This window comes from Manis javanica, chromosome 4 (assembly GCF_040802235.1).
Source record: "Manis javanica isolate MJ-LG chromosome 4, MJ_LKY, whole genome shotgun sequence".
Taxonomy (NCBI): Eukaryota; Metazoa; Chordata; class Mammalia; order Pholidota; family Manidae; genus Manis; species Manis javanica.
The window spans coordinates 19,599,598-19,613,672 of record NC_133159.1 but is presented as its reverse complement, the minus strand read 5'-3'; the positions used below and the strand labels follow the sequence as shown (position 1 = coordinate 19,613,672).

The 14,075-nt window shown below is 48.0% G+C and overlaps 2 protein-coding genes and 1 pseudogene across 6 annotated transcripts in view; 1 reads left to right on the top strand and 2 right to left on the bottom strand.

Moving 5' to 3' along the window:
* Nucleotides 1-14,075, top strand: part of CRYBG2 (crystallin beta-gamma domain containing 2) — a 48,994-nt gene that overhangs the window by 21,292 nt on the left and 13,627 nt on the right. For 2 of the 5 annotated variants that reach the window (XM_073233453.1, XM_073233456.1), the window contains 6 exons: nt 5,124-5,253; nt 6,382-6,521; nt 6,878-7,001; nt 8,503-8,661; nt 9,863-10,022; nt 10,122-10,302. In XM_073233453.1, coding sequence (XP_073089554.1) covers nt 5,124-5,253; nt 6,382-6,521; nt 6,878-7,001; nt 8,503-8,661; nt 9,863-10,022; nt 10,122-10,210 — 802 coding nt within the window. In that variant the 3' untranslated portion in view covers nt 10,211-10,302. Of the gene's footprint in view, nt 1-5,123; nt 5,254-6,381; nt 6,522-6,877; nt 7,002-7,738; nt 8,459-8,502; nt 8,662-9,195; nt 9,309-9,862; nt 10,023-10,121; nt 10,303-14,075 lie in introns of those variants that run through there. The other 3 variants (XR_012130073.1, XM_073233455.1, XM_073233454.1) reach the window with 3 other exon arrangements.
* On the bottom strand, nt 445-5,113 carry LOC108399015 (mitochondrial import inner membrane translocase subunit Tim9 pseudogene; annotated as a pseudogene).
* CD52 (CD52 molecule) lies at nt 11,656-13,359 on the bottom strand. Its single transcript, XM_017663495.3, has 2 exons — nt 13,202-13,359; nt 11,656-12,046 (listed from the first exon to the last, which is right to left on the bottom strand). The coding sequence occupies exons 1-2, from the start codon at nt 13,253-13,255 to the stop codon at nt 11,876-11,878; spliced, it is 225 nt and encodes a 74-aa protein (XP_017518984.2). The 5' UTR covers nt 13,256-13,359; the 3' UTR covers nt 11,656-11,875.

The following is a 14,075-nucleotide window of genomic DNA, read 5'->3' as shown; positions in this document are numbered from 1 at the left end:
TCGCAAGTGTCACAGTTGCATAGTGCCAGGAAGAATGGCTCTTCTATTCGTGCAGCTATGGAGGCCATGGGAAGCAAGAAAGAACAGAAGAGAGAAAACCAAAGTTCACTGAACTCCTGCTCAGCATAGGGACAGATCCCTTGCCAACCCATAAAGCCAGGGTCACCTGTCGTCCGATGTCCACTTGGATCTCCACAGCAAAGGAATTATATCCCTACCACCCCAGAACTGGGAAAGCCTTGGAACTCTGGATGGAGTGAATTTATGTTCTTGGAACTTTCCAAAGCAGAGAAAAGGAGACATTCAGGCAGACTGCTAAAGAACATGATCGTATGGCTGCAGTCCCATCTGCGTCACCCACTTAAGGGGAACATGCAAGGCCCCAAATCAGAGGTCCCCACAGCCACTTCCCTACTTGGCTGAAATAAAACAGGGAGAGAGAAAAGGCTTGTGCTTAAGACTGTAACTTTTTTTGTTTTTTTTTGCTGCATTTTGCTTTTTTAAAATTATTTTTTATTAAGGTATCATTGATATATAGTCTCATACTCAGGTTTCACATGAGCAACATTGTGGTTACTACATTCCCGCTATTATCAAGTCCCCACCACATACCCCATTACAGTCACTGTCCATCAGCATAGTAAGAAGCTACAGAGTCACTACTTGTCTTTTCTGTGCTATACTGCCTTCCCTGTGCCCCCCCATATTATATGTGCTAATCATCATGCCCCTTAATCCCCTTATCCCTCCCTTCCCACCCACCCTGCCTTGTCCCTATCCCTTTGGTAACTGTTAGTCCATTCTTGGGTTCTGTGAGTCTGCTGCTGTTTTGTTCCTTCAGTTTTTCCTTTGTTCTTATACTCCATGGATGAGTGAAATCATTTGGTATTTGTCTTTCTCTGCTTGGCTTATTTCACTGAGCATAATACCCTGGAGCTCCATCCATGTTGTTGCAAATGGTAGGATTTGTTTTCTTCTTATGGTTGAATAATATTCCATTGTGTATATGTACCACATCTTTATCCATTCATCTACTGATGGACACTTAGATTGCTTCCGTATCTTGGCTATTGTAAATAGTGCTGCAGTAAACATAGGGGTGCATATGTCTTTTTGAATCTGTGATCCTGTTTTCTTAGGGTAAATCCTAGGAGTGGAATTCCTGGGTCAAATGGTATTTGTATTCTTAGTTTTTTGAGGAACCTCCATCTGCTTTCCACAATTAAGACTGTAAAGTTGAATGGAATTGCAGCATCAAAGACACTTACCAATGATGGACCAGGTCTCTTAGTAACCTTCTAGCTGGCTTGAAACAACTCAAACAAAAAGTGCAACAGGCTAAGCAGTATGAAGGTTTTATTTAAAGTAAAGTACACACTAGAAGGAGGGAGGGTGGGAAACCTCAGAGAAAAGGTGCCAAACAGGTTATTTGGAGGGAGAGTAGGAAGGTTTTATTTAAAGTGCCAGTATAAACTCTGACAGGAGTTAGGGCAATCTCAGAGAAAGAGGTGGTATGCTCGTGGGTTTAGGGTTTGGAGTTTTATAGGGCCTTTTGGGTAGTGGTCAGTATAAGGCAAGATGTATGTAGTCTTTGTCTTAAGGATAGGGTTTTCCAGGTAACTGTGTTGATTTGCATCCTGGCACTCTTTATCCATCAAAGCTGACAACTTTCTGTCAGTTTGTTATGCTCTGGAGGTCAGTTCCTTGGAGGTTTCTTTCTTGCCTTGGACACAGACATTACTTAATTGATTAGTGTGACTGGAAGAAAAACATGAGAAGGAAAAACAACATTTTAAGGTTATGTTAAAGAATAGGCTGGCCTTTGTTCGCAAGCTGGACCTTGTAGTGGTGTGATGCTGTCCCACGTCCCTGCTCTAACTCACTTCTATAAGGAACCTTACCTTTGCAACCATTTGTTTACCTGAAATAGTATATATAAAAAAGGCAGTTTGGTCCTTTCTCAACAATCAGTTTGCCCCTTTCTCTTGATCATTTTTCAGAATACTTTGTGAATTGGTATCCTAGCAACTTCCAAAGCTGACCAATAAAGTTTTTTTTTAAAGTATTGTTATGAACTCATAGAGTTTTATGTTTTCAAAATGCTTCAATCTGTTGGAGTCACTATTCTTTTATGTGACATCTTTGACAAATGGCAGTCCCTTCAAATTGCCTGCTGCGTCCTTTTGATATGATCCCAATAGTTTTTTTTTTCTATTGCAATAAGACACTTCAGGATCTTGTTTTTCTAGTGCAATAAGACACTCCAGGATCATTTTGTACATTTTTTTACTCCAAACTTGGAATCAGCCATTTCTGATTCCTTTTAGCGGGAAATGGTATTTAGAGACCAAAATCTGCATGTTGGGTATTTCAAAATTATAATACCAATAATACTACTAACAATGAAAACCAGTGAATGATGTTTGAGGCTTCCTTGTGGTTCATTTTGTTCTTGGCACATTCACCAACATCCCATTCAGTATGTACAGTTCAAAATATTGTGTTTGTAAGACACTTGAAATAATACTTTTTTCTGTCTGGTTACACCACCAACCTGATACACAGTTAAGTTAATTTATTTTATTTAATTTGTTTTAATTTTTAGGATACATTTTAAAAGGATACTTGTTTTTTAATTATGTAGAATATTTACAATATTCTTAGTTTGGGCTGCTATAACAAAATAGTATACAGCGGGTGACTTAAACCCAAGGAATTAATTTTCTCACAATTCTGGAGGCTGGGAAATCCAAGATCAAGGTCTGGCCCATTTAGCTCCCTGGTGAAGGCTTTCTTCCTGGCTGCCCTTCTGCTGCGTCCTCACATGGCAGAGAGCTCCTGTCTCCTCCTTTCCTTATAATGACACCAGTCCCATCATGGGGGCTCCATCCTCATGACCTCATCTCAACCCAGTTACCTCCCAGAGGCCATCATCTTTGAGGTTAGGGCTTCAACATGTGAATTTGGGGGAGACACAAACTCAGTACGCAGTCAAAGGCAACACTTAAAAACGATAGCTTCCATTCTGTCCCTGCTATCTTTTCCCCCCTCTCTCCCTGCAGGTAATTTTTCTTTTTAGTGTTTTGTTTATTCATCCATTGTTTCTTTTTGAAGACAAGCAAATATACTCTCATATATACATTTACATATGACTATAGAAACCAAATATGTTTTATTTCTCTCCTCCCCCATTTTCTTATGTAAAAAAGCATACAACCTGGTGAATATACTGAAGACATTGAATTGCATATTTAAAAGAGTGAATTTTATTTTATGCAGATTGTATCTCAGTTTTTAAAAGCATACTATAAACAGTGTTTTTGCACCTTGTTTTTTTTCACTTACATTTCACTTTATATCCCTTTAAGAGCTCTTCTTCATCCATTTTTACTGCTGTATTATACTAGACTCTTAGTTTGTTCAACCAATCCCCTACTGATTAGACATTGGGGCTGCTTCTACCCTTTGCCATTGCAAAAAGCGCTGTAATAAACAGCCTTGTGCATGTGTCATTTCATGTTTTTGAAGGGGGTGCTGGGATAGATTTCAAGAAATGGGGTTGCCGAGTAATTGCACATAGGTTTGCTTGATATTGCCAATTTCCCTCTGTAGGGGCAGTGTGATTTCATTCAGTCATTCCTTTTTTCTTTCTTAACTTTGGTTCCCTTTTTATTACACTAATCACATGTCATGGCTGAGAGTACACTGAACATTGTTGGTGTGACTCAGAATCGTCCATATTGGTCTCTATGGTTTTGAACAAGACAAAACAACACAGTCTCCACTAGAGCCTAACAGTCTTAAATATGCCCAAGCTAGTCTCAGACGGGATGTTTCCTGAAGATAGTGAAAACGTAGCTAGGATGGGAATGTGTGATGCCCACCCTGACACAAGGGAGGCGAGAAAAGGATCATGCATTAAAATGATTAGCAAGTAACTATTTTATGTATTTACCAGCAATTTGAGGCAGACATGAATGAACAGGAATACTTAGAGGACGATCCTGATTGAAAAACATTTCAACATATCTGTTGTCCAGTCAGAATACTGTGGTACTATATAGTGTAAATAACTGCTCACAGATATTTCCATTTATTTTACTTTGAGTAATAAAAAATTCCTCTATTTCATGCATGATTGAATACAATTTTGCTTTAAAATTAAAGCAAGTCACAATCAAAGAAGTCACTTTTTCTAAAGAAGGTTTATTTTTCTAACCAAGAGGCCAAGCTTCTGAATTTTAAGGCCTTAATAAATGTTGCATCTTACTATTTTCATTGAACAAGAAGACTTATTTTGATTATTCCTGGTAAATAGCAATTTTGTTTTTCCAGTGGTTTCCGTTTGCCAAACAGTCATGACAGATGTTTAACATGCTGGCTCCTGTTTTCAGGGGATTTTATCAGCTGAATCCTCATTTCCAGGCAACAGCTGTTGGCAATCTTTCATCAGAAGTCCATCCATCAGGACTTCTCTATCATGGTTGACCAAAGAGTCCTGCTTTGGCTGCTAGGACTTCATTCTGCTGAGTATGACTGAATATTATCCTGAAATCTCATGGATATTCTTTCTTGTCATTTTTTAATATTTCTGTAAGCAATGTTCTGAACAGGTGGTCTCTTCAGGTTTTACTTCTCTTGTTGTGAAGTCTTTAACACCATCCAAAAAGCATGTTTCTGTAACTTTATTGTAGGTTCCAAGAAGTTCCTTAAACTGTTTTATCTGATCAGATTCTGGTATTTGTGTAGCCATATTCTTTTGGTATGTTTATTAGTCACCTTTTATAATGCATGAGTTTCCTTTCTGTTCTGGGAAAATAGTTGTCCAACGTTTGCTCGAATGTCTCCAGTGAGGCCTGATTTCTTACTTAAGCACAAGCTCTTGTATCCGACACCAGTGTGAGCCTGGGTGGCTGTGCTGCCAGAGAGACAAGTGTCCTTTCAGTCATTTCTTAAGTCTGACCTCAATCTCTGCTGTTCATCCTTGACCTCCCCTGAAGTGGTGGGGGGTCACGATCAAGTGACACTTGATACAGTCAGCTGTATCTCATGGTGCCTGGGCAGGCTGAGGAAAGGGCAGGCCCAGATACCCACTCACATCCCCCGACTCCTCCCTTCCCCAGCTGGATCCTATTTGATGAGAAGAACTTCGAGGGTGACCAGCACATTCTCTCCGAGGGCGAGTTCCCCACTCTCACGGCCATGGGCTGCCTAGCCTCCACAGTCCTGGGCTCTCTCCGGAAGGTACCCCTGGTGAGTACCCTTGTCCAGTTCCAGGCAACCCCAGAGGCAGTGTGTGCCGCTGGAGGAGTCCTAGGCACGGAGCCTGGGCACATAGCCCCACCTTCAAGGACCCCATGGTCACACTGACATAAAGGGAGCACTGCAGAGTATGTGCAGATACGGAAGAGGTACAGGGACAGTAGGGACCAGCCCTCAGGGGTCTGTTGGGGACAGGGGCCTGGACAGCTGAGGTGCTGGTCCTGAGCTGGGAGGAAGGGAGCAGAAGGTGGCTCTGCGGCTGTGGGTGGGGCAAGGCTGCAGAGATGCTACAAGCAAGCCTGTGCAAGTGATGTCCTGGGCTGGGGCGAGAGGGAGAGAAATGACACAGTCACATTAGGGAGCTGGGGTCTGCAAGACTAGTGACCGACTGGTTGGCCAGGGGGCAGCACACACAGGTCAGCCAACATTTGCTGAGCACAGACCACACTCCAGGCAGTGCTGAAGAGGTTTTCCACATACTGGGGCGTTTAAGCCTCACCACACGCCGTGTGGGTTTGTTGCTATTACCATCTCCCTTTTCCAGATGTGCTTGAAAACAAGCACAGAGAGGTCATGTGATTTGCTCCAGTTCCCACAGCTGCTAACAGCAGAGCCAGGTTCTCCCTGAGGCAGGCCCAGCTCCTGGGTCCATGCTCATCACAACTACATGTTGGGCTCTGAAGGCAAATAGACATATCTGCAGTCCAGCTTCAGGGCCCTGAGCAAGTGGTTTAATCTTGTCCAGCCTCAGTTTCCCCTCTGTCAAATGGATAATAATAGCACCTACCTTATAGGGTTGCTGAGAAGTTAACAACATTTTGGGTAAAGTGCTTAGCACAGAATCTGGCATGTAGTAAGCCCTGAATATGAGAGCTGCTATAATTACCAATATTATTATTATTATTCTTAAGGGCCATTTCCTGGGGAGGAGGTGTTGAGGGGCAGTGGTGGGCCTAGTCTGGCACATGTTGCCTCTGAGAATCTGGGGGACATCTAGCTGGCCGTGTCCAGGAGTCAGGGACCCTTTCAGGGAAGAGGGTCATAAATACCTATCTGGGGCCTGAGTCTGGGGCTGGAACCCCCACAGCCACACCCTTTCTCCATACCCTGGGCCCCCAGCACTTTTCAGAGCCCTCCATTTCCCTGTACGGACTGGAGTGCTTCGAGGGGAAGGAGATCGAGCTCGACGGGGAGGTGCGGAGCCTGCAAGCCCAGGGCTTCAACAACCACGTGCTGTCCGTGCGGATCAAGGGGGGCATGTGAGTGGGTTGTGGGGAGGTGCAGGGATTGGGCGCTGCTAGTGAGTGACGGCTGGGTTTCTGGCCTCCTCTCCCTCCCGTTTCTAATCTGTTCCCCTCCCAGCCAGGAGGGAGGGAGAACTGCAGACTTTGGAGGGTCAGCGGCTCCCAGGCTTTGGACCCTCCTCTGCCCTGCAAAGTCCCAAATCTACTTCCCAGCTTCCCTCTCCCCTCTGGGCACCCTGGCCCCAGGCAGAGAAGTCCCAGTAAGAGAGAAAAGGAGGTGGAGGATGCTCTGATTTTCATGTCTTCTCCACCTGTCTGTCTGTCTGTCTGTCTGTCTTCCTCTCTGTGTCTCTGGCACTTGCTGGGCCCAGCTGGGTGCTAAGTGAGCACAGTGACTTCCGGGGCCGCCAGTGGCTGGTGGGCAGCTGCGAGATCACCAACTGGCTGACCTACAGCGGGACCCAGAGGGTGGGTTCACTCTACCCCATCAAGCAGGTGGGTAGTGTGTCGGGTGGAGTGTGTCTGTGCCTGCCCATGTGGGGATGCGTCTGTGTTGCCCATGTTTCCCAGACTCAGCATTCGTGTCCTTGTGTCACAGTTTTTGCTACATTGTCCTTCCTTTTGAATCATTACCTACTTAATACTTTTCTGTAAATCAACTCAACTTTTTTTACTTTAGCCTTATCCTAGGGAATAATATCTGTAAAGTCATGAGTTCAATGTGTATGTATGATTTGTCCTTAATAGACATTGTAATAACTACATTACCATTACATTTTTAACAGTAAGTTTCTCCACAGAGGGTTGAAAATTATCTCATGTCCCACCCACCAGTAGGAAGCACACCTCACTCTGGGAAACCCGGTGTTCCCACTTGTGTCTCCTGCGTCTGTGAGCACATGCCTTGACATGGGTCTCATGAGTGTACATGTGCATACATGTGGAGGCATGGCTGTGTGGGGGCTGTGTGTGTGCATGTGCCTGTCTGAGGGTATCTCTGTGTCCATGATGTCATGTATATCCATATGTCCGTCTGCTCAAAAGGTCGCCTGTGTGGTTGCGTGTGTGATCACATCTGAGAGTGATTATGACTACACGTGTATGTATTTGTGACACTCTTGAGAGTATGTCTTTGTATGAGGACATTTGTGGGTTCTCTATATCCACAGATTCTTATAACATCATTGCTAGAAAAAATCTTGGAGATTACCTCCAACCCTCACATTTTACAGATGGGGAAATACAGGCCCAGAGAAGTGGATGAGGATTTGCTCTGCAATCTTGGGCAAGTACTCTACCTCCATGGACCTCTGTTTCCTCATCTTTAAAATGGGGTTAAGATATATATATGGAGTTGTTCGCAAGACTGAAGATAAATAACACATGTAAAGCCCTTGAAGCAGTGCTTGAGTAGGTATGCACTCAACACATATTAGCTGTGATTCTGTGATTCTTACTACAAGTAATGCCATCCCACTATCCAAGCACCCCAGCTGGTTTGTGGCGCAGCCTGGTGTGATGCCTGGCAGGCCAGTGACTGCTCTCCTGTGATACTTCTTCATCATGAATGTGTGTGTATGTCTGTATTCCTACAAGCATCCTTTTAGCAGACCTAAGTGCCTGGCGTGGAGTAGGCTGGGGGGGCCCCGTGCATACATAGGTCAGGATGTGTGAGTTTGCATGGCTGCGTGTATCCGTGTGTTTGTGTCTGCTGCCAACTTTGGTGAGATCACGTGGACCTTGGGTGTATCTGCCAGTGTGTCCCTCTGCACATGTCTGTGGGTATCACTATGGACATGGAACCGTGTGAGTGTGGGTGTGTGCTCTGTAGGTTCCCTTAGTGTGTGTGTCAAAGCAGGACTGAGGAAGGGTTAGGGGCAGGAAAGAGGGTTTGGAAATTTGGGATACTGAGGGTCCAGAGTTGAGGATGTTGGGGACCCTGGTGGGAGCATCCCTGCCCAGGACCCCTGACTCTCAGCTCCCCCTCACTCACCAGCGCCGGGCGTATTTCCGCCTCTGGAACACAGCACTGGGGGGATTCCTGTCTGTGCCAGACCACGTAGAAGATATGAAGGCGGGCCGTGTGGTGGTCTCAGAGCCCCGAGCTGGAGGCAGCTGCATCTGGTACTATGAGGATGGGCTGCTGAAGAACCAGGTACCAGCTGAGGGGCCAGGACAAGGATACCAGGGTCCTGGACACTCGCAATCCCACTTTGGGGAGTCCCAGTCCAGTTAGGAATAGACCCATCCTTGGCTAGGATCCTGGGAAGGTGGAAAATTCAGGCTATGCATCCTTGTGCAATTCAGGCTCCTCTCTGGGCCCTAAACTCCCACCTGCAAAATAAGAACAAACCAGATGCTTCTAAGGGACCTCCCAGCTCTGATAGCCTGTGGCAGAGCTTGGATCTTATTAATTATGCTAGCTTCTTTATACAAACATTTCTTGAGCACCTACTACATTGCCAGCCTGGTTCTAGGTGCTGGGAATACAGCAGTGAAAAGACAGAACTCCTGCCTTCCTGAAGCTTATATCCTAGTATGAAGAAACAGAAACAGTTTAAATCTGTAAAATATTTAAGTGCCTTAGAACATGAAAAATGTGATAGGGGACAAATAAATGAAGAAAGGAAACGGGGAGTATCAGTAGCTCCGCCAAGGGGAGCCCTTCTTGAGAAGGTGCCATTTGCAGGAGGCAACATGCAGAGGTGTGAGGAGTGTTCCAAGCAGCAGGACCAGAAGGCCCTGAGGGGGGAGCATGCCTGGCGACAGGACTGGCAAGGCCACCTGAATGGTTGAAGTGAAGTGAGTGAGGGAAGTAATGGCAGCAGATGAGGGCAGAAAGGTTATGGGGGTACAGGCCAGGCAGCCACTGAAGGGGTTTCTTTTACTTGGAGTGAGAGGGAACACTGTTTGTGTGCCGGGCTCTGTGCTGAGCCCTTCACACGAATGCCTAGTATAACCCTTAGAGGACACTATGGGGCAGGTCCTATTATACTCCCCATTTTACAGGTGAGGAAACCAGCGCACAGAGAAGTCAAGTAACTGGCTGAAAGCCACACAGCCAATAGGTGTGTGGAGACTTGTCTGATACTAAAGCCTGTGCTTTGGGAGTCAGTCATGGGAGACTTCCTGGAGGAGCTAATACTTTTCCAGAATTTTTATGGTTTCTCCTATTGAACTCTCACAACAATCAGCACTCAGGGATTCCCATCCCCAAAGAAACCAAAGCCCAGAAAGATGAAGAGATTTTCAGTCTGTAAGAGTCAGGATCCAGAGCTGGGTTTTTCAAGGGTATCCTGGGTTTGGTGGGGGCCCTGTGGGGAGGAACAGTGCCTGATGACTTTCTGGGGCCCCAGGTTGCCCCTACTATGAGCCTGCAGGTGATCGGACCCCCTAGTACAGGCTCTAAGGTGGTGCTGTGGGCTGACAGCCGCCTGCCTCGCCAGACGTGGAGCATCAGTGAATCAGGCCACATCTGCAGCGAGATGTTTGAAGGCCAGATCCTAGATGTGAAGGGTAAGGTGGGGGGAGGGGGGAGGGTGCCTGACGGGGGAAGGGCAGTGGAGTCTGCAGCTCTCTTCTGACCATCTCCCCGTCTCTTACCTCTGCCCCCAGGTGGCCAGGGCTATGACCGAGACCACGCAGTGCTGTGGGAGCTGGCCAAGGACAGGGTGTCCCAGATCTGGACCATCCATGTGCTTTGACCCCACGCCTCCCCTCCAGCCCTGGAGGGTTTCCCTGGGATGCAATGTTTTTATAGGTCTTTTTGTTGTAATATAAGCTTTTTCTAATATGCTCCCAGGCATCCTCGTTTCTGTGCACCTTGATATTTGGGGGCAGGAGTGAGGATTTGTTCGCCTGCTTGCTTCCCCCTACTCAGGGAGGGCTCCTTGCCTCCCAGCTCCAGTTCTGGGGCTCAGTTGCAAGGCCTATCTCTGCCACCAGAGGGAGCCCTGGAACCAGACTACCTGGTGAGTCCATTCTTTTAGGTTGTCTGGCCCTGGACTGCGGGGGCACAAACACGATCCACCTTGGTCCCTGCCTTCAGGAAACTCGCCAGTGGGGGATTCCAGCAGGGAGGGTGATACACTCAGTGACAGTGTAAGAATGGATACAGAGGGATGATGCGTGGAGGAAGGCCCTAAACCATTTGGGTGCAGGACAGACTGCTTGGAGGAGGGGAACCTCAGCTGAGATGTGGAGGATGGAAGAGAGTCAGCCAGCCTAGAGGGTGGGAGAGGAAAAGGTTCTAGGGATGCAGACAAGTGCAGGGGTGAAGCTTGAAGTTCAGTGTGATGAGGACACAGTGGGCCAGACAGGGGAGGTGAGCAGGAATCATTCCCCATAGGGCCTGCCCAGCAGGGCTCCTCTCAGCCTCCCCCAACTCTGGTCTCAAGGCCTGAAGGCTTGGCCTCAGTCAAAGAAGCTGGGGGAGTGCTGTGGTCCTAACCTAGCTCAAAGAGGGCAGGACATAGGAGAGGAACAGCTCTCTCTGACCCCCCCCATCTAGCAGGCACTGCTCTGCCCCTTGGCCAAAGTCCTCCAGGAAGAGGCAGAGATGGTCAAGGTCCTTGAGAGCATCTCTGTGGCTCCCTTCTCCCTCTGCAGCTCCCAATACCGCCACCCCAAACCCAGAAGAGGGAGGAGTGGTTTGAGCAGCTGTGTGTCCTTCCTGCCTCCCCAGCCCAGGAGCAGGTGGGCAGGAAGTGGACAGTTGCCTGTTCATCCTTCTCAGGCCCCCGTGGTTGGAGACAAGGGCACAGGATGCCTTTGAGGTTAGGGAGTGTGTGTGTGTGCATGTTCTCTCTGAATCTGTCATTCTGAAGACATCCAGGCACTAAGGTGGGGACTCTCTGAGCTTCTGTAACTGGGGATGTCCAGGTCAGTGGGGGAGGTCCCTGGGGACTATCGCTCCCAGACGCCCAGGGACAGGTGAAGGGATGCTGAGGAGGGCAGTTTCTGGGCCAAGTCTCTGCAAGGTGATCCTAAGGGGAGGGGCCTCTGCATCTGGACTTTGAGGCAGGGGAGCTGGGGCCAGAGCTCCCTGGTACCACCTCTTTTGCAATGGAAGCGTGGGAGGCTCTGTGGTTCTGCTGCAAACCTGGGTCTTGTGCCCGGTGATGTCCAGTAACCACACACAGGACCCCACTCCAAGCACAAGACAGCTTTATTGACCCCTGGCTGGTTACTGCTTGCCTTTTGCCTCCGTACCTCCCCGTGTTGGCCATTTCCCCGTAGGCACTACCTGTCAGTTCCCATCACCTGGTCATCTCTGGCATCAACCCCTCCCAAGGATGAGAGGAGATTTCTCCTGCTAGTGTAGTGGCAGCTTTCTCGGGGGCACAGGGGTAGAGCTCAAGCACGTCACCTCAGCTGAGGTAGAAGAGCTGGATGAGGGTGTTAGTTAGGAAGATGAGGACACTGCCACTGCCCAGACTGCTGAGTGTGGGGGCCCCACTCTTCATGGGTTTCTTGGTGGTTCTCACGGTGTTTTCCATGGCCCTTGGCGTGGTCATATTTCCCAAGACTCCAATTTGTATCTGCAAGAGAAGTGGGGCAAGAGCAGGGGGCTTTTGAACCTCACGTTTGTTGTTAGAGACATTTCCCCTCCCTGATAAAACAGTCCTCACTGCTCTGTCCCTCATGACTACGACTTCTGCCACAAGGTCCTGCGGGTTAGTTGCTACCTGCAAAGGTAGTCCGTGGTCCGCCTCCCGTGGAACCCTCCTTCCACCTCCACCAGGCCACCAGCTCCTCCAGCACGTGGAAGACAGGAGCCTGTGGCCCCAGCCTTTGACCTTACTAGCCGGGTCAAGGGATTAGCTTCTCTGAACCTCAGTTTCCTTATCTTCTATATGTGGAGAAGAGCCCATCACAGTTGTGGAGTCACATGACACAAGGCTGATGAGAGGCACCTGACGCAGCATGAGTGGGTGGATATGTAGTAGAGAGGGTACAATTCTTCCCTAAGGAAGTGGCTGTGTGGTGATCAGACTGTTCTCAATGCTTGATCAAGCTGCAACTAAAGCTGCTCTTGATGGAAATTAAGCTGTTTTTTATGGTGATCAAGCTGTTCTCAATGCATGATGAAGTTGTTCTAGATCAAGAACTCGATGGCTCCCATCTCCTATACTGACGAGTACTCCGGGCATGTGGGATGCTGCCAGAGCTGCCTCCAGAAATAGTAGTTGATTTTGAAACCTGTTGTTTCTGGAGGGAGATCTTTGCATCCCCAAGCTTGAAGGCTTCTCTCCCTGGGAGGTTCCCTGCCTCTTCCAGAACCAGATCAGGCTCCATTTGAACATTTCCTGGTTGTTCCCAGCAGGACCGAATTCCCCAGATTCCCTGTGGGTGATGCCGTTCTCATTCTGTCTTCCGAAGCCTCTTAATTCTGTATTAGTCCACAGCAGCCATGGGTGCCTCAGTTTGCCTAGAACCTCATGAGGCACTCTGGAAGTGCTCCCCCGCCTCTGGCACAGGCTTCTTTCTGCTCAGGGACAGTTCTCAAGTAGTCAGACCCCAGGAAGAAGGTCTGGCAGGCTGGGAGCTGGGCCCCCAGTCCTTGGTTCTCCTGCTAGAGTCTTTGCTCCCATGGGAGAAGGCTGGGTGCCCAGGGGCCTACATTCCCTCCCTCCCATACCAGGGGGTCTGGGGAGTCCTGGGTGCTGGGGTCAGGGCCTCTGGGGGGCTCTTACCTTAATCGTAACCAGGAGGCTGATGGTGAATAGGAAGAGGAGGCAGCCCTTCATCCTGGGAGTCTTGGTGGCTGTCTTAGTAGCAGCGTTTAGGGATGAGTGCAGGCCTGTCTGCAGGCCTCTTTGGCCTGGCTGCTTTTAAATGAGGAGGCACGGGAGGCGGGGTGGAAGGAGAGGAAGGAGGGCCTATGGGGTGGGGTGGGTGCTGTTTCCTTCCTGTGCCCTTGGGGCTGAGGATACAGGTCCTGGCAGATGATGGGTTCTGGGTAGGGACAGAGGCAAACCCCAGGGGACTGGAGGTGGGCAAACCAAGGGGGCATCTTCAGGGTGGAATAGGGTCCTGAGCTTGGAGTTATGCATACTGGGGATTAAATCTTGGTTTAATCACCTATCAACTCTGAGACTCGAGACCAGAAACTCTACTTCTCCCAGCCTTTAACAAAAGAGCTGCTGGAGGATTAAATGCAACCTAATTAAAACATTGGGGCAGGGGACAGGAGCTGAAGGAGAAAAGGCTGGGATAGTTTTAGGATTCAAGATAAAGCTGTAGAGGGCTCCACAGTTTCAGAATGAAGGCTGGGTGAACACTGAAATTCAGGAAGGAGCTGGTTAGTAGAGTCTGAAAATGAAGGAATACGATATTAGGTGTCTGGAAATCTAGCTTCTAGGGAGGCCCCTTCCCTCCAGGCTTCATTTCTTATTTCAAGTGAGTAGATTAAAATGTATTATTTCTGAAGTTTATTAAGACCCAGCATTTTGTGATTTGGATAAAGAGAGTAGCAGGTGGGTTGTTTTTTTGTTGACCTTAAAAACAGTTAATTTATCAGCAAAAATGGGTTTATTTAGGAATAGCAGAGAATTATAATTCAGGACA